Raw genomic sequence first — 21,416 nt, 5'->3', positions numbered from 1 at the left:
ATATACACTTGGGGTACTTTTTAATCAGAAATAAGTCGTTGTGCATCTGTGTATCTGCTCGGTTTAATCAAGATTTCGTTTAGGCTATTGACTTTCTTAAATTAAAATGAATGTCAAAACTAAATTTTTTAACCACAGTGGTATCACTGATTTCCAAAAGCAATAGTCGTGTGAAATTGTCCGCCTGCCGCCTGTGTGTTCTTTTGTTGCAGTGGCTCTGCTTTCTGCTCCGGGGGTTACTGGTTCTTTTCCAATTCCGAGTCCGACTAAACAAATATATTTACATATACATGTATTATATGTATATATATTTAAAAAAAGCAGCTATATCCGTCTGTTGTTACCGTTATCATATCAGCCGACCGCTAAGTACCGTGTATACGTAAAAGTATTTGCTTTTGGCTGCTGCTAATTATTTAAGTACTCCTAATCCTTACTGTCTTTTCCTATTAATAGAATTTCATAATTTATAAAATGTTATAGCCCAGCTGTCTTAATTTCCAGCCAGTCTATACGCGAAGCACGCCTTGCAGGTTTTGTGACAGACAAAAGGGCTTATTTACAGAAAATAATTTTAAGATCTAATACAATTCCGTGAAAGCCAGCTTAAGAATACGTTAAAGCTTTGAATGTACTATGACAAAAATTGACACGTCAACATAAGTATTGGAAAAATTAAATTTAGTCAAATATCACACTAATATATCACAACTAAATAATACTGCCTTAAAACAGTGTTGTTATCCTGTGATGTGTAAGTTGACCTCAGGTCCGAGGGAAGGAGTAGAACGCGACAACATATGATATAGATATAATATTTAAATAATATAAGACCTGATAGCATCATCATATAAAACCATTATTATACATACATAGTAAAGAAACTATACGCCAACCCAGCATTTAGCAGCGTTTCAGAATATGTTCTGTAAGTAAGAAGGATTATCTTTACTATACAGAAAATGATCACAATAAACTCGGTCATATGTCTTGTATGAATTCAGTAATAAATTTCTGAATTGTAATGTACAGAATATTGTTCATCCTATAAAATATAACTGCAATAAATCTCTCCAATACGTGAAACTACGAGTTTTGTTTTTTTGATCTGATTGAAAATATGTCATTAAACTTAAGCTTAGGCTGATTATTTTGTATTTTATCTTCTAGACAAATAAAGGAGAGAGAGGAAACACAGTCACAACTAGTTTTATTATATAAATTGAAAATTTCACCGCAATGCGCGTCAGCTTTATAACTAACTCGTCCTTCGGTAGAGGGTGCGGAACCGACGTCGTCTTTATTCACTGAGACTCATCTGTCTCTGAAGTACCACCGAGACGTCGAGACAGCTAATTTCGAAACGAACAATATTTTAATTCTATTATTAAAGAAGCCTTTGTGAGAAAATTTTGTATTAGCAACTTTTTAAATGATATCATAAGTAGGTTGTTTTAGAAGGGCTTTATTTATTTTTTGGTGATTTTTTTATTAGTGTTTTTAATAAAAAAAAAATAATTGAGTTGATTGTTTTGATTACTATGTATCTATAATATTATATTGCTTTCAAATAAAAAATAGAGAATTTTTTTATATATTACTAGCTGATCCGGTGAAGTCTCCATAATTTTTTTCGTGTTTTTATCACTTTTTTGTATTTTATTCTACAATCTTATTCTATAATCTTCTTTATTCTATAATCTTTTATTACTAATCTTACAAACACAGCATAAAAGAATAATTCAATTTGGTGCAATCGTAGTCGTTCAAAAATTATTATAACTTACGTAAAGTTTCGGTGATTTTTTAATTTATTTGTATAATTAAAACTGTATTGCACGTTTGAAATTACGTAAGGAAAATAATATTTTATCTGCAAGGCGGAAATAGAAAATAATTGTCGAATTCAAATAATTTTTTAAGTTTAAATTTTAATTTTAAAACGCATATTTAGTATACATCGTTTACACATCTAATAAATAGCTTTTACTAGATCACTGTTTAAGTAATTATCGACTTTCTATAATCAGTGTAAAGTTAACCCTTCTCACGATTAAAGGTTAAGAGTTGCTTGTTTAGGCACTTGAAGCACAGTATGTAATTATTATCATTAATCGAATATAATTATAGCATTAGTTACATAGAATTAAATCATTCATTTCTTTAAGGTTAATTCTTAAATGGGGGAATACTTTTCGACCTTATAATATTTTGGTAAAATTTATGGTTTCAAATATACATTAAATGGTTTAAAATATATTTAAATACTTTTTATGAGGCAGTATATAAAATGTTGCAAAAAACAAAGTACTTTGTACTTGACCTTGATGTCAAATGCTAAAGCTCCAACATAAAAAGCTCATCTGTAAATCTGATATTGAACAGCTTTGCGATTATGTAAATGATTCTATTTTTATCTTATGTCTTTATTAAAAATAAATTAATAGATAAAGCTTACTATTCGGTACAGAATTACATATATACAAATATTTGAATACTGAAGACTTTGTTTGTTTGAACGCGCTAATCTCAGGAACCACTGATCCCATTTTAAATAGTTCTTTTAGTATTAGATAGCCCATTTATCGAGGAAGGCTAGAGGCTATATATCGTCACGCCAAGACCAATAGGAGCGGAGCACCAATGAATAATGTTTCAACATCGGGTTTTTTTTTTTGATAGAAGATAATTAAGTTAATAACAAATAAAAATTTAGGAGCTATAAATTTTATTTTATTTTATTTTTTTAATTTAAGGAATAAACTTTAACTATTATGTAATATAAAAAGAAATAAAATTAAGCTTTATTAATCATCATTTTCAATTCATCATTCAGTAATAATTGGTTCGTGGTAACAAAAAAGTCTCGAGGAAAAGTTTTGTTACGCATTTTTCGGTCTCGGTCCCATCCCGCTCAGTGCGTGTACCGCGCGATAAGGAACTTCGTTCCAATATACGAATCACGCGAAGTTACGTCTTATATGTTTCAATAACTTTTCCAATCTTGAGGTCTACAACTTAATGAGTAAGATATATATTTTCTACCTACTAAACATAAAAAAGCGAGTGTCATCTCTGAGGCACGACTGGAGTTTACTCCTTCAGATCGACTGTCTAAATAGGCACAAAAAGGCTTCGCGTCAGCCTGTAATATCCCACTACTGGGCATAGGCCTCTTTCCCCATGTAGGAGAAGGATCAGAGCTTAATCCACCACGCTGCTCCAATGCGGGTTGGCGGTAACGATCGCTATCAGGTGTACATGATAATAACCAGAACCGACGGCTTAACGTGCTCTCCGAAGCACGGTGGGGAGACCCACAAGGACTGCACAAACACCACGGCAAACACCTGTATGGCCAATACAAATGTTCGTCATGTGCGTGGATCGAACCCGCAACCGCCAGCGCAAAAGGTACAATCCATGGCTGTAACCGTTGCGCCAACGCGGCTTACTAGTCAAGAAACACAAACACAAACACAAACACAACAAAAAAACACACAAAAAGGCTTACTAGTCTAAGAAAAATATTAATACCATATCAAATGGTAAATAAACGAATCAAATAACGTCATCCGTTACGAGAAAGGTGACGAGATCATTCGTTCAGTAGATTTGACTCCTCATATTTTTTTCATTATATGGAAATCGATCCTTAATGAGTAGTAACTCCAAAAATAAATATAATATTTCAAAACACTTTATAAATATTTGACAGTTTGAAAACGATCATTTATCGCGAGATGAAAGTTTTACGTCAATCGGATTTCCGCTTGAACCGGATAGATATGAAAATCTCGCCAGTTCGGTATTCAAACCTAAATGTAAACGTTATCTTAATGTAGGTAAGGATGGATCGAGTCAGCTATTTGTCAAGTTTCAAACACTAAATCTAGAAGATTTTTTTGTTTATTGACACTTGTGCAGTTTAAATTTTTATTGTGTACAAAAATATTTATGATAAATCTTTTTTTATACATGTACGTTTAATCTGATGCATTCAAAGGAATTACACGCATTTATTATGACTACAATATGACGACGCGTTGGTGCAGCGGTCATAACACTGGCTGTTACGCTAGCGGTCGCGGTTCCGCATCCCGATCACGACAGACATTTGTATCGACCATATATGTTAGTCGTAGTCTAGGCGTTGTGTTTGTGTATTTTGTGTGTTTCTGGACCCTCTCCCCCCCCCCCCCAATAAAGGAGAAAATCCAACTGGGAGATCCGTTGAGTGTGAAGCGTTTATTATTATTTTATTAATATGAGATTATTCAGATGCCACAAACACAAGACATGACTTGATACCGAAACAAAATTGGCTTCAAGGACTGATCCTACGAATCGTAGCTAGCAGTAGCGTATCGCAGTCGTGCTAATCTGAAATTGGTACAAAAATTATTCAGATGCAACAATAAACACAAAGACCTCAGTTGTATAACAAAAACAAAATTGACTACGCGGGATCACACTACGACTCTATTGTCTGCTAGCTTTATCATGTGTGTAGCCTTACCTCTACATCCGTTGTCGCTCAGTCATAAATTTCTCAACTTGTACTGAGTTGAAGGACATTTAAACACATAAAGTAGTTATAAACATATTTTTTAAATACATTTATTTTGGAAGAATACAGTTGCATATTTAAATAATACACATGTACAACACACATGATCGACTGTTATAAAATTTTACGATAAACATCATGACGATTTCGTGACTTGTTAAAATTTCTTTATAGTTATAAGACCTTCAACTGCACTGTTACGATGATATAAAACTTTAATATTTATATGAAAAAGCATACGACGACTATTCGTAATATCGATTTAAAATATAATTTTAAAAGGTTTCCTTAAGATTGCTCTTGGCGATAAACCGCCTTTGCACATCTTTATATATTTGTTTTAATTCAGGTTTGTTTCTATATATAATATTACCGACGATCTACGTCCGGTGGTGGCTGGATGAGGATTGCGGAAAACCGGGATGTTTAGTGCGAACTTGGGGATGCCTATATGTCTAGCAGTGGACTGCGATATGCTGAAGTGATAGTGATAATATTACCATGTCTATTGTTGGTCATTATTTCTTCTTAATATTTCAGCACTAATGCAATTGCCGTGGTCACCCGTGTTGTATCGTTTTACATATTTGTACATCAGAGTTTATTATTTTTATGTTTAAAAACTTATTATAACCGGTTACTACGAATATTTTTATTAGCTAAGTTATTAGATATAAAAGATAATCTTTTATATTTCTCTACTAGCCAGGGATATTCCCTCGGGGTTTTAATTACCGCGTATTATGCTGTTGCGTAAGAAAATGCTAGAATAATACAAAGTTCAATGCAGGCTATTTGTTTGCAATTTTGTATGTGAACTAAAAAGGTTATTTTTATATGAACCCCGCCTTTGTATTTACTTTTGCATGGTAAAAACTAGTCATAGAAGTGTAATGATGTTTTCTGTAACATTGTATTAGTGTGCAATACCTAATTTTTACATAATTTCATATTATGTATTATGTATTTGTTATTTTGTGTAAACATCGTCTCCTTAACTCTGAATATATTTTTTAATATTTAAGTTTTATCCTATCTATTAATTTTAAATTTGAACACAATCACAACTTCTTTAAAAATTTCTATATTTTGTATAATATCGTGAGTTTTTGTCAAAATTATGTTTGGTTCCCGTAGGAAAACTTATGAATAGAAATTTAATAAACTCTCTTCATTACCATCTGCTTCTTCTCTAGACTAGAAATTTACTTAAACACATGCAGTTAAAAATAAAACAAATTAAAAATTTCAATATAAAAAAGGAAAAATTCATTACAATTGAAACTTTAAAATACGGTAAAGCAATGTACAATCTAAACACGGAACTCATTATACAGCTTATTTTTAACTGTAGGTATACTATCCCAGAAGATATCTATAATGTCTCTCTTTCCATTTGCGAAAAATTATATTCTGTACAATGGACTATGTCTACCAAGATTACTTTTTATTCTGGGCAAACTAAATGTCTTACGGTTAGGTAAGTGGCAACCCTTACGAGGAAGAAGAAATTTAAGGCGCTCAACCAATTCAAATTTGTATTTTTGCATTCAAATTACATATATTTTATTATGAGCGATGACAACCAACTTAACCTTAGCTTAAATACTTGTTTTATCAGTGATAGTTCTTTCAGCGCTGATAACGACACCCCCAGCTGTTGCTATTTATTTACATATTAATATTCCTTACAAAATTGTCTCCTCTTCCAATTTCTTCCTCTTCCTTTTTTTCGAATTCGCTGAATTCTTTTTTCTTTACACTATCCTTGATCATTTCAAAATACTTTCAGGTGTCCACTACAGTCCCTCTATACACATCAATTTTTATTTTCATCTATTATTTTTAGGAGATTTTAACATGTGCTTAATTATGGATGATGGATATTATTAAGAACGATGCTCGCTAGCGTAAACTCTTTTTTATCATGAAATTCTTTCTGCTCATGGTCAATTACCGTCCTATTTTTCCTATCACGATATTATCTTTGTTTTATTTAAAATCCACCGCTCAAAGCATAACGTTGGGTATTCGTATAGACGAAGCTTTGATCACATCAGTGTTGATTAAGTTAGTCGTTCTTCTTCTTCCTTTACCGTCCACGCAGCAAGGTTGTGGAATTCGTTACCACACGTTCGGACTTATGCCACTATTTACACTTTAAAAAATAAATTAAAAGAGAGAGATTTTTTCCTTATTATAATTTTCATTATAAATATATCATGTATGTTTATGAAAATTTAGTAAATATGAATCCGTATTAGTATTTTATTAATTTTGGTAATTTTTTATAATACTTATATTTTATGATTTTCATTGTACCTGTACGACCTCTAATTTCTGTCAGTAGCTGCTCCTTATTGAGTGTGCTAGGAGAAATCTCGTTTCAATGACGAATATTTACCTACAATTCTGTACGTATAATAATTTTATAAAATTTAAAAAAAGAACTTATCCGCGCAGCACTCCGAAACTACTACCAGTAAATTACTTTATATGAATTTAATTATTTGAATTTAGGTACACATTGATATAGAATATTCTTTTTATACCAAAATTTGACATGTTTTCCTTTGTAAAGTTGATGAAAATTATAGATGAAAACTGACTTCATTTTTTCTTTTCTGTTAAAAACTAATATTCTGACAAAACATAATTATCCGTCTAAGTTTAAAATACTTAATCTATTTAGCAGATATTTCGATCATTCCATTTTAAACTTAATATAAATCAAGAAATAACCCAAAGAACTCACAATATTAATTATCATAAAAAATCTTTAAATAATAATCTTCAGAGCAAAGGCATTAATTCAGAGCTTCATATTTATATAAAAAATGGTACATTATTTTTGTATAACTGTTTTAATTATCTTAAAGACTCAGTTCCTTTGTTCTGCTGAGACTACAATGGCAGTGGTAATAAAACAATGCAGCCTCTTCGAAGTGCTTACTCGACATTACTCAAAAGAGTTGAGACTATGTACACAAATACAACAGGAATTCTTATAACGAGTGTGTGTTGTAATATATAATATATATGTACAATAAAATAAATATATATTACATTTCAAAAACTTGTAAATTTACTTGTAAATACGTATTGAAGGTTATTATTCACTATTATAATGTATTTTATGATAATTAGGGAAACAGACAGAATAAAAGCTTTATTAGTAACTAGCTATGCCCGCGACGTCGTCCGCGTGGAATAATAATAATAATAATAATAATAATCTTTATTTCTTCAAACGTTAGTACATTATATTAACACATATTACATCAGTTATATTTAGTCACAGGTAGAACAGTATGTCTCTGGTCCCCACACTAGGATTCCCTGTGTCGTGGGGTCCAGTCCCTTCCATTAGCTTAATACGATTCCGTTAGTTTAAACAAAAACAATGCATTTAAAGTTTATAATTTAAAAATAAAATAAAAATAAAAAGATTAAAGTTTATTTGATTGGAACATACAAGAACTAAGGCAACAAATGGTGAGTGTGTGTTTGTGTGTGTGTATGTGTGTGTGTGTTGTGTGTGTGCGCGCGCGCGCGCGTGTGTGTGTGTGTGTGTGTAAGTACGTGTGTACATCAATGTCATTGTGTATAATAATAAATAATATATTTATACACTGTTTTTTATACCCCGACGTCTAAAGTAGTAGTGCTGATGATTGGTGATGTATGCCTGTCTGCAAGTGAGCGTGAGTGCGTGCGCGTGCGTGTGCTTGCGTGCGTGCGCGTGCGCACTGCATCAGTATGTCGCCTCTGCCAGCCCTACGACTAACGTCTTGGGATCGAGTTAACACACTGAACAGAGGGGACAAGATACGATTCATTAACATAGATTATATATACATACATATACATACATACCCATGCACATATATATATATACATAGATAATAGGTTTGCGTGCACATGATATTAAATATCTCTGTTCAATAAGGTCTCTGTATGGTCATAGCTTTTTGGTAGTAGCCATTTTTGAATGGTGGTTTTGAGATTGGACGATGTCAGGTTTAATATAGTGTTATTATGCTTAAAGAACTTATTGTATAGAAAGGGTCCCATAAAAGTAAAAGATTGACGAGCAAAAGACGAACGAGCTCTCGGTAGGTCCCATTTAAGAGTTCTGCCTGAGGCTCGGGCTATAGTCTTCGCAACTTTATGAAAGCGGACAAGCACCGATGATATGTAAATCTGTCTCACGCGGAGAATGTTACACTCCAAGAACAATGCGTTTGTGGAATAGCGCCATGGTTTGTTAAAGGCTGTTTTTAAAATGGCTCGCTGAGCGCGTTCTAGAGGGAGAAGATATGTCTTTTTGGATGCTCCCCAGGCAATGACACAATAATTTAAGATAGATTTACATAAACTGAAATACACGGCTCGAATTAAGCTTGGATCTGCTATGAACTTAATCCTTCTAAATATATGTACTAGCTTCCTTATGCGTTTCGTTACTGCATCAATGTGTAATTTCCACGACAGATGTTCGTCTATCAGTATACCCAAGTATTTTATAGACGAAACTTGTTGGATAGAGGGGCATTGACACTGCAATGAATTTGGGTGTTTTACACATTCAGATGAGTGGAGCCTAAGGTTCAAAACTTTATTAGGGGCAGTTCTCCTAGATATACTTAAAGCTATGAGTTTTGTTTTGCTTGCATTGAGACTCAATAAGTTATTCCTCAACCAGCTGGCTACAGTACTCAATCCACCCTCAGCGACATCAACGATCTCCGCCCATGTCTTAGCGTGGAAAATTATGGCAGTATCATCTGCGAAAGTAAAAATCCTAGCCTGTGGCAATTCAAGTGAGCAGAGCTCATTAATGTAAATTAAGAAGAGAGTAGGACCCAAAACACTGCCTTGGGGCACGCCGTAAGCAGTCTCGGCATAGCCACTCATGAGTTCACCAATTCGTACTCGCTGTTTCCGTTCACTTAGGTAAGATTGAAACCATTGCAATGTTAAACCTCTAACTCCCAACAATTCTAATTTTTTTAATAGTATAGGCCGCGACACAGTGTCAAAGGCTTTCGCTATGTCTAAAAAGACGCCAACACATTTTTGTCTATCATTAATTTTATCCGTTACAAAATCAACAAGGCCCGTAACAGCATCCTCTGTGGACCGAGCAGAGCGAAATCCGTATTGGTTAGGACTTAAAAGGTTATTTTTTTCTAAATATTTAAGTAGTCTTACATTTACTACCTTTTCAATTATTTTAGCCACCGCACTCAATAATGATATTGGTCTATAGTTAGCCGGTTCTAGTGCATCACCCGTCTTAAAAATAGGTATTACCTCTGCAATTTTCAAATTATCTGGGACTATTCCTGATGACATACTAAGATTACACAAATAAGTTAGAGGCGATGCAATCAAATATTTGTTAATCCTAAGTATTTCATTACTTATATTATCATGTCCTACAGCTTGACTGGATTTTAATGAATTTATGAGTACGGCAACTTCATTCTCATCCGTTGGTTGAAAAAACAATGAATGTGCTGGTGAATTGGAATAACTAAGCTTTATATTGTTACTCAAGTCAGCTTCCATCACATTCAATCCATCCAAAATTGTCTTTGCCAAACGATCACCAACAGTGGTGAAATAATTGTTCACCGCATCCAAAGATTCAATAGTATTAGCCTTTAGTTTTAGTAACTGATTAGTTTTATTTTCACTTTTGTTTAGACCACAGATTGATTTTAGATTACTCCATGTTTGTTTAATGTTATTTTTACTTTCTGCTAAAAGTTTGTATTCATATTTGTTTTTTTCTTCTTGTACTAAGTTAACACACATATTTCTGTAGTTCTTATACTTTTTTTGTAAATCTACATTGTTCGGATTTTTCCTTACCTCAACGTGTAATTTGTCCCGTGTTCTAATTGAACAAAAAAGTTATTTTTCAGTTCGCAGAGTTATAAAATAAATAAATTTCTAAAATAAAAGTAGCCTTAGTTAATCCTTATTACAATAGCTATCTACCAGTGAAAGTCCAGTCAAAATCGGTCCAGCCGATTCAGAGATTAGCCGGAACAAACAGCCAGACAGAGAGACGGACAAAAATTGTAAAAAATGTTATTTTGGTATATGTACCGTGTATACATCCATATACATTTAGTAAAAATCGGTTATTTTAATATTACAAACAGACGGTCCAATTTTATTTATTTGTCTATAGATATATAGATAACAGTAGAATATCTTATATATAAAATTCTCGTGTCACAGTGTTATTAAAAATACTCCTCCGAAACGGGTGGACAGATTTTTAGGAAATTTTATTGTGCATAATAAAAATAAAATAAAAATAAAATAAATATCGGGTAAGTCTGAGAATTGACCAACATCAATTTTTCATACCCCTAAATTAAAAGGCGGAGGATTAAGGAGGTTAATAACATATATGGCAAAACAATGTTTGTGGAGTCAGCTAGTGAGGTATAATAGCAGAGTTTTCTCATACAAAAATAGTTAGATTTAGAAAAGATGTACAGTACAGAATAATAAACACAGTTTTAAAATAACAGCAAGCAATACTATATGTTAAGGTATATATTGCTTATGTTGTTATGTATATCAATAACTAGCTTCTACCCGTGAGGAATAGGAACAATTCTGTCGTATATGATTTTGGTGAAACTTTAACTGTTTACGCAGCGCATGCAGCGGAAGCTCTCAAAAGGAAAAAATACCCGATTTTGAAACATTCTTTATTGGTGCTCCGCTCTTACTGGTCTTAGCGTAATAATATATGACTTTCTCGATAAATGAGCTATCCAACACTGAAAGATTTTTTCAAATCGGACCAGTAGTTTCTGAAATTAGCGCGTTCAAACAAACAAACAAACTCTTCAGCTTTATAATATTAGTATAGATGCTATAAACTTAAAATATAATTTTTTATACATACTTTATTTTACTTAACAATACACACAGATATATGGGTCGTTAAAGACAACGCAAATCAAGTAAATTTTAAATAACATTTGTATGTAAGACACTTATATATATGCAGTTACAACTTTTATTTTATTTAAATGTATTGCAAATAATTAATGTGTACAGCCCTAATTACTACACGAGGGCATAACGGCTCCATCTCGTAGCAGGTTAACAAAAGTGTAGAGTAAATGAATTCAGACGTTCTTATAAATTACACAAAACTTATTTTTCTTCTTAAATTAACTGAAAATGTACTTTTACGTCAGGAAATGCTACAGAAATTTCAGCGAAAAAATGGCACGTTTGAATGCTATTATTTATAGCACTCTTTTAAAATTAATACATTTTATCAAAATTATTAGCATCAATTTCATGAAATCAAAAAAATATATATCATAAAAAGTGGATTTTCATCTCACTGGAGACTGTTAAGTGCGGTTACTGAAGTCGATAAAAAAATAATTGATATTTCAAAATAATCAGCAAATTGTAGTTCCATGCAATAAAATCTTGACAATATAACAGAAATTGCAACGTAAATATCTTGATAAATTTTCACCTTGGCCACGTTGCACGTGCTTCGGTTCCCCGGGGAATTGGCATTCATCGTATTCGGAGCGGTTTTAAGCGTTTCTAATAGTTGCTGGAACTCTACAATCTACAATACGTATTGTATGGAACGAATGAAAAGTATTTTTTTGTATCGTTTTTACTTATTTATAATGTTCTTAGTGCGTTATTAATTATACGCAAAATTTATTTTTATTAATTAATTGCACTTCTCGAGTAGGTTTTTTTAATTCGTAATGTTAGTTTTTTTTTTTTGCAAAATACAATTTTTAAAATAAATGTTTGATTTTTTAATGCAATTGTGGATATGGAACAACAGGAAATATCTGCTCAAAATCTGAAGCAGTCCGTCTAGGGAAGCGCTTCAACCTTACATAAGATCACAGATAAATAATACTACGGTAATCGTTTACCACTAGGTATGCAGTACTCTGCTTGCCGCCCTAGTCATATAAAAAATGCAAACTTTATAGTTGACTTACATAATTGAAAATTCATTATTTGCATCTTCGACTTTATTAGAATTACTTCTCTAGAGTTTTCTGTATTCCTGTAATTTTCTGAAGGTGATTAGTACAAAACGGCACGACCAAAAATAGAAAAAATCGAAATTTAAAAAGATTTCGTTCCTTACTTTGATATTTGACAAAAACAATAAATAGTAATAATTTAAAAATCTTAAATAACAAACCAATTTATTTTAGCTTCAATAGTTTTTGTAGTAAAAAAATGATCAAATCATATACTCGTAGTTATGTGACCTTCTTACATTTAAAACCTTTAACTAGTTTTGCAGTGTGAGAGGAAACCATAATATTTCATACAAAGCAACTCACAAACTGAAACAATGAAATTCTAATTCGTTTGTCTGTGGTCGGCGTAAATTTGAAATTTTAATTGTTTTATGTCCAACCAACCGAACTTTGAATGAGTAAGATAGTTTATTATGACTTTTAATATTTAGTAGCATTAGATTTTTCTAATTATTGTTTTTACCATCAATAGATAATAATAGTTATATTTCAAACTAAACAAGTGATTAACTTTGTTTATGGTCATTAATCCATTTCATTCAGTAATACCTACATTGAACAATAATACCTAGCTTTTAAAAGAAATATTTAATACGTAAATTATTTTTAAAATTATTTATTATTTATTTACTTATTTACAGAAAAAAAAAGATACAATTTATGTGATAAACAGTGTAGCAAAAACAATGAACAGTTTAACAGTGCACTGAGTTTCTAAAGTAATAATATTAAAGTAAATACGATATTATATAATAACATAAAAATATGATATAAGACTATACAAATAATAGATTATATATGTGAATATAATTGGAAAGAAAAAAAATTAACATCAAGTGGTTAAACAATACTAATAATCATAATAAAAATAATAAATGCGGCCATTTCAACATCTCTCTATATGTTGGTTTAAAAAGAACTCTTAAATATGTTTTTATAGCTGTTTTTTGAATTTTTTTTTTAAATCCGACCGCAGATTATTTATTAAAAAAAGAATAATATATTCAAGCGTACGTTTTCCACAAAAAATACTATGTAGGTACTAGGTATTTCTAATGTGTGATTTGTAATATTTCTTGTTAGTTTATAGTGACTTAAAAAAAAAACTTAATAAAATAAATAAATAATAATAATAATTAATTTATACTTAATACTTTTAAACTTAAATTAATTAATTAAATCCAAAATTAGGGTATGTCAAGTAACAAAAATTGAGATATTTAATTTTATAATATAAGTAGATGTAATGTGGCTTTTTATTTGTTTATATTATTTAAAATCTACTGTTTGAATTCGATTGACTATAACTTCACAAATTTAAAAAAAATGCGGTTTACAAAAAAGTAATTCGCAATTACTGTTGCGAAAAAAGTTCTATTCTCATGCGAAACACAAAATTTGGCACTGTTTTCTACTCAAACCGCACATAATTAAATTATTACTATTTAATGAAATATACTACTGTTGCATTCGTTATAGATAATTAAATGCGGTCATGCTAATATTTAATTCCTTTTGTTATAAAAAATGTTTATTAAAAAAAATTTAATTAATGCTAAAAAAATTGCGTTAGAATGAAGAAAAAAATGTAACATATCAAAGTTATATTATAGTTTTTTGTCCGTCGTTCATATAAAGCTGAGTATTATCTAAATGTAAGGAATTGAAGCTATATCAAGTATCACACATGACAACACAATGCACGATCATTTAAAGCATCTCAGGATAAATTGTTACATTACTCTGGTATTTTCGTTATTAACAACGTTCTGTTAGGGCCCCGTCATAAATCTAGAGCTTAGATATCATAAATAAGGGATCACAATGGCTTGCGTTTTAGGGATCTGCTGTAAACGTTTCGTATTAATTAAAGTCGTTTTTAAGTAATCTTGAGGCTCCGCTTAAGGAATCAAGTGCATTGGGCGCAAGGTTTTTAATGGTTCGGGAAGATGACGGCAATTTATAGTGGACTAGCATCCCGCCCGGCTTCGCACGGGTATTTATCATAATTTCAAAATATTTGCCCCCAATTTTTTTTTGGAAATATAATATAGTCTATGTCACTCGCGGACAGTGTAGTTTTCCAACGATGAAAGAATTTTTCAAATCGGTTCAGCAGTTTCGGAGCCTATTAAATGCAAACAAACAAACAATCAAATCTTTCCTCTTTATAATATTAGTAAAGATATGTACTGTGTGGCTACGGTACTAAAGAATATAGCCACCCCCTCTCTCCCCGTGGGTGTCGTAAGAGGCGAATAAGGGACTATATCACAGTTTCACTACCACCTTGGAACTTAAAAAACCGACCGGTGGCGGGATAACCATCCAACTGCTGGCTTTGAAATACACAGGCCGAAAACGGGCAGCAGCGTCTTCGGTGCGACAAAGCCAGTACTGCGGTCACCAACCCGCCTGCCCAGCGTGGTGACTATGGGCAAAACACATGAGTTCACGTTATTTTTGGCGTAAACTTGTGGAGGCCTATGTCCAGCAGTGGACTGTATAGGCTGTAATGATGAATATTAGTATAGATTAAAGCGAGAGACCTTGAATTATGTGGAATATTTTTTAACTAAAATAGGCAAAATACTATGTTTCTGTAACATTTTCTGTTACCTGACATATCCGCCGTATTTACATTTTTTCTAAAACATATACTAATTTATTTTTACAAAAACAAAACAAAGCGACATCGCTACCGAGTAAATATTTAATAACATGTTAAGGAAACGCACACAAAAGTTACTTTCGCCGTTACTCTTAAAAAAAATCAGTTATTTTGTTAATTGCATCAAGAAAAGCAAATAAGATTTTATTTTTCGAATTTCTATAAGACAAGAAGAATTATAGCCGATAGACATACAAAGCGTAATAATTGATTTTATTTCAGCATGGGAACGCGACAACGTCGAGCGAGACGTCAGTGGGAACAAACACGGCGACAGTCACCGCGACACCGGGGCCGAGCAAAGCTCCGCCACCTGCCGCCAAGTTCCGTCATGGCCTTCTTCAGCTCATGATACACACGATCGATCCCATGCACGACGGTGAGTTAGGTATGCACCGCTTCGCTTTCTTACACTATTATGCTTATATTGTGTAACCACGCGACAGTTACTTGTTATGTGATGGTTAAAAATGGTAACTTGTTTGTTTATTTATTTACTAGACACGCGGTTTCACTCGTGTTATTTTACATGCCGTGGGAATTTCAGGATAAAAAATAGCCTATATGTTATTCTAGATCTCCAACTATCTACGTACTGAGTTTCATTAAAATCTGTCCAGTAGATTTTGCGTGAAAATCACAAACTTTCGAATTTACAATATTAGTAGCATTTATAAGACAAACTGTATTTGTTACATAACAAAAAATGAAATATAAACGTTATAATCATCATTAAAATCTTCACAATTTACATCTTCTTAAAGTACAATTATAATGATTATTAAATAGCTTATTATATTCAACGTATAATTAATGAAAAAAAAATTATAAAGAAAATATTAGACTCATACAGTTAAACCTTAGAATTTATGTGAACTTATGGGCTACAGCCATAAATATAAGCAAAAGAATATTTCTTTGTTACAAACACAATTTTAGTTTAGATTGATTCTGTAACAAGGAAAATTCAGAACATTTTTTCAATGCGATAACATCGCTTGGATTTCTAATACATGTAAAATAAATAATTTGTTGTGATAGTTACTCTTTGTTATGCATTTTTTTTTATTTATGTGTGTGTGGTATGGATGCAATGAGAAACATTTGACCTGTGCTAATGCATAGCGCAATATCTCATCATTATCACTTCAGCCTATCGCAGTCCACTGCTGGACATAGGCCTCCACAAGTTGGCGTAAACTCATGTGTGTTTCCCATAGTCACCACGCTGGGCAGGTGGGTTGGTGACCGCAGGGCTGGTTTAGTCGCACCGAAGACACCGCTGCCCGTCTTCGACCTGTGTGTCAAACCTAACAGTTAGACAGTTATCCCGCCATCGGTCGGTTTTATAAGTTCCAAGGTGGTAGTAGAACTGTGTCTCTCTTAGTCACCTCTTACGACACCCACGGGAAGAAGAGGGGTGGCTAGAATCTTTATTGCCGTAGCCACACAGCTAATAATACGCAATAACTACAGAATGACATTGATGCTGTCGTGTGATATTCATTTTGTTTTTGAAATCAGGCAATATCTACATTACACTCAACAAAAACAAGACAAAACTAAAATGGTCCTCCCGTGACCATGGTTGCTGTAAAGTATCCGAAACATCGGGCATCTAAAAAACTTAATAAGCCGCGATAAAATCTGAAAACGTTGTTTCATTATAATAACACAAACTAACACATAAAATACATAAAAATGAATATTTAAGGGTAAAACTCATAAAGTAGCTGTTATGTGGTTACACAAATATTTTTATTCTATTAATATCATGTTGTGACAGTGGCGGATTTATAAAAGGTTGACTGCAAATCGTCGTATTTCTCGAGTAAATTCGACCACTACTACTTCACTATACAGCGGGAAAATTTAAAAATATACGAAATTTTAACTTATAATTCTTAAAAATAATCTGTTTCTGATTAAAATCCGCCGCTGCACCTAAACAACAATCAATTACTCATTTGTGTAAGATATTTCTCGCAAAATAAATCAATGAAGAAAATTTCAGAAAAAAATTCTAAGTTACATACATAAGTCCTTCAATTCGCATTGAGTATTAGATCAGTGAACGATCGCGTATAAAGCTATTGTTATTTGATTTTGTTCAATAAAATTAAATGTGGTTTTTTAATTACTTTTAAATCTAATTAAACAAGCAAATCACCGTTTAAGCATTACATAATTTTCCATTACGAAAATAATATTATTATGTAAATAATATAAATAAATAATATTTAGTACACGTATTTTTATTTTTATCGTTTCTATAATTATATTTTTTTCTGCTCAGTGAGTACTTGATTGGCGTTCAATCGTATTAATAATAAGTTTATCATATTTTATTATTAAATACATATTTAAATATATAATATTAATTATTATATAAATATTGTTATTATTTAACATAAATGTAAACACTTTTATTTTAAATGAAAAAAGTAATATTAATACTATTAGAATAACGCATAAATTATTTGATATTTTTAATACAATTTTGTAAATATTATTCAGCTATTTTCGTAATATGCGTACAGCTTTGTATTACGACAATACCGCAGAATATTGTTTATGATTTAAAATATTATTTATAAATCTTTTAAAACAATATTCCTATATATTTATATCACTGCAGCTTCACAGAACAATTTTTACCGTTGCTTGTTGCATATTTAAATATTTTGTCGCCTCTGTAAATACGTGAAGCCACAAAGCTTAAACTTCATACAAAATGTATGATAATATCACAGTATATTTGACCGCTTGAACCACTTTTTTCATGCTGTTTCACGCAAACGAAATTAAACTTGGTAAAGATTTGTGTTTATATTTCGGTGTTTTTGTGGCATGATTTTTGAGTACTATAATTATTAAATGAAATAATATATATGTATGTGTGTGGTACTTTAAATATTTAGCAAAGGTAAGTTTTTTAAATGCAGTACGTTCCTTTTTATACGAAATGAAATTAAACCATTTATTTCAAGATAAGGTGATTGATTATTCATGTCTTAACTAACGTCTAATAATAAAATAAGATCTACGTTATAAAAAACCTAACAGAAAGCCATTGTAGCGAAATCAACTTAACACATACACATTACAAACTTGGGTAATGTACCCTGTGCTATCCAGCCACGGTAACTTGATTACCATATGTAATGAACGGCTCTAATCAAAACATAGTTTTAACGAAATTATTTCGATTTAGGACTATAGTTTTATTTTCTGATCGCCTCATTTCCTGGAGGGTGCAAATGATATGGCGACTAGATATCCCTAAGCTCACGGATTCCCTTGATCACATTTTGATACCAATTGAATTGTTAGACATTTAAGGCTAGTACTCAATTTATAGTAATCAAGATATTTAATACTCTTCAACTGTGTTCAATAAAAAAGCTTTTAACCGAAGAAATGTTTTTCCAAACCGAGTCAATAGATTTTATAAATATAAATCTAATATATAAAATCCTCGTGTCGCGGTTTTTGTAGTTAAACTCTTCCGAAACGGTTTGACCGATTCCCATGAAATTTTGTGTGCATATAGGGTAGATCTGAGAATCGAACAACATCTATTTTTCATCCCCCTAAATGTTACGGGTAGTCCACCCCTAATTATTTATTTTTTAATTTTTAGATAAATTATTTATATTTTATTTTTTATGATACAACATTAAAAAATACACACGACCCTAAATTTTCAACCCTCTACAGTCAACCCTTATTTTTAAATAGCGTTTAGCGGCAAGACAACGTTTGGCGGGTCAGCTAGTATCTTATAAAATACACACACGGTCATCTGTTCCTATGGTAACTTAATGCTTGTGTTATAGGTAACAGCCGACTGGTATAACTATTTTTTTTTTGATAAATATACAAAGAAATAATACATATATAAATACAAATATTACACCCAGACTCAGGCGAGAATCGAACTCGCAACCCGCGGAACCGAAAGCAGGGAACTACAACCTGCGCCAACGGGCTCAAAAGATCAACTGTCAACTATATTACTTGCACTTATATTAGATTTTTTAATCTAATCGATGACTGACCATAAAATAACACAGATAGAAATAAATATTTTATCTTCAAATATAATCTATGAACCCACCATCATAGTCGCGGAGCTTACAATATTTTTACATACAATAAATTAAACCTGTGTGAAAAATTTCATGAACATTAAACTAAATTACAATTCAAATAAACTATGTGTGTGTAAAAGCACACTAGAGCCCCCGACACAAACTTGACCGGTTTTAAGCCATATTTACCGCGTGTCTTACGTAACTTGAACGTGGAGCCTCAGTATTGTGTATTTAGGTCACGCCTCGCCTCACGGCTAAGGGCGATATCTTGAACTGTGATTATACAATTTTTTTTCACTTTTAAAAGAGGAATTTATTCATATTTTATTTATTTAAGTGACCCGTGATTAAACTTACGTTTTTATCTGATTAGTATGCATTTTTGAGTTGCTATCCTATTAATAATCAAAGTAAACTTAAGAAGAAGTTGAAGAGATCTTATAGCTTAAGTCGGCCTTTACCTATACTGAGCAGTATACGATAAAGTTAATAAACTTCTTGATAAAAAAATTACGCAAAATCTTTTCAATGTGCAGATATAATATATTACAGTTTTCTCCGTATTGATATATGTTAGTATGATATTTACTTAAAGAGCATTTACAAACGCACGTTATTTGGATGTTTGTCCTTGTGGGTCTCCCCACTGTGCCTCGGAAAGCACGTTAAGCTGTCGGTCCCGGTTATTATCATAAATACTTGATAGCGATCGTTACTCGAAGTACGGGATATATCCGACAATCCAGAATTTGATTAATCCTTCTCTTAGGTGGAGAAAGAGACCCCCCAATCACAGCAGTGGGCTACTGGCCGAATCGTAGTCGTGACCGAAATTACGAATTAGTTGGAATTACGAATTAGTGAAAATCGGCACTTATACTGAATACTAATATTGGGCTAGTAGATGTATACAAATCTATGTAATTAATATGTTTCAGTTAGAATCAACTAAACTTTTAATAATACTTATTTCACAATAATTTTGTTTAAAAACTATTTATTTTATAACTCAGCTGCGGCGCTAACATTCATGAATTTTAAAAGTGTTGAAATTACGATTCAAGAATTGCATTTCGTCGCTGGTAATGTAAACCTCTGCGCGAAAACTCGTTATTTTTCGTAAAAAAATTCTAACCTACCTTCATATAAGCTAGATGTTTTAGAATTTCAAGAAACATTTTTCTCTTTAAAAACTTAAAATATTTTCCATTGAATTTGGATTCTTGTAATCTTTTTTTTTATAGTACTCAGGTGGCACACAGGTGAACGACCCGCCTTATGGTGAAATTATCGTAGCTTATGAACACTTGCAATACTAAGAGCATCACAAACGCGTTTCGTACCTTACCCTTGACTCTCCCCAGGACCTTTACCTTACACATCACAGAAATAATTCAATAACTGAGATCAGTATATATATATATATTTTCTATTAAGCATAGTCTTACTTTGTCGCGATAATTTCATTCAATTGGCCTTAAATATATAAATACCTTTTCAATACAATATAATACAAATACTCCTTATTGTATACTACCAAAGAAAAAAAATACACCGAAAGAAAGAAAATATAGACATTTATTGTATTGTATTGTATCTTTTCAAGAGATAATTCCTTTATTTAGTTACTAAATTTACTTTTTATTATGCTTAACTAAGTAAGGCCGTCTGAGTACACATTATACCAGGGATTAAGTTAATATTAACAACTGCAACATGCACCAAATTTACGATTGCATGTGGGTCGGCTTTAAGCTGTAACCTACCAGCTAACTTTAACAGCAGCTTTGCGTACAAATTTGTTAGTTTCGAATGACAATGTTTTATTTTTACACTTGTTTTATTAAATTGCACTAGTATTATAAAGAGAAAAGATAATGCGCCACGGTTCGCTTAAACCGAAAATAAAAATCATCATATTGAAAATTTCGCTCTAGCGGATCATCGATCATAGCTTAATTGGCTAGAGCGCCGACACGGTCAGTCGGAGACGCGGGTTCGAATCC

General features: G+C 31.9%; 1 protein-coding gene across 1 annotated transcript in view; it reads left to right on the top strand.

Annotated features, from left to right (window-relative positions):
- Positions 1-21,416, top strand: part of LOC123661873 (sodium/potassium/calcium exchanger Nckx30C) — a 105,439-nt gene that overhangs the window by 53,651 nt on the left and 30,372 nt on the right. Inside the window, exon 3 of the mRNA XM_045596811.1 lies at positions 15,536-15,701. Within this exon, the coding sequence (XP_045452767.1) occupies positions 15,536-15,701 (166 nt within the window). The remainder of the gene's footprint in view (positions 1-15,535; positions 15,702-21,416) is intronic.

This window comes from Melitaea cinxia, chromosome 17 (assembly GCF_905220565.1).
Source record: "Melitaea cinxia chromosome 17, ilMelCinx1.1, whole genome shotgun sequence".
NCBI classification, from domain to species: domain Eukaryota; kingdom Metazoa; phylum Arthropoda; class Insecta; order Lepidoptera; family Nymphalidae; genus Melitaea; species Melitaea cinxia.
This window is presented reverse-complemented; position numbering and strand designations above follow the sequence as displayed.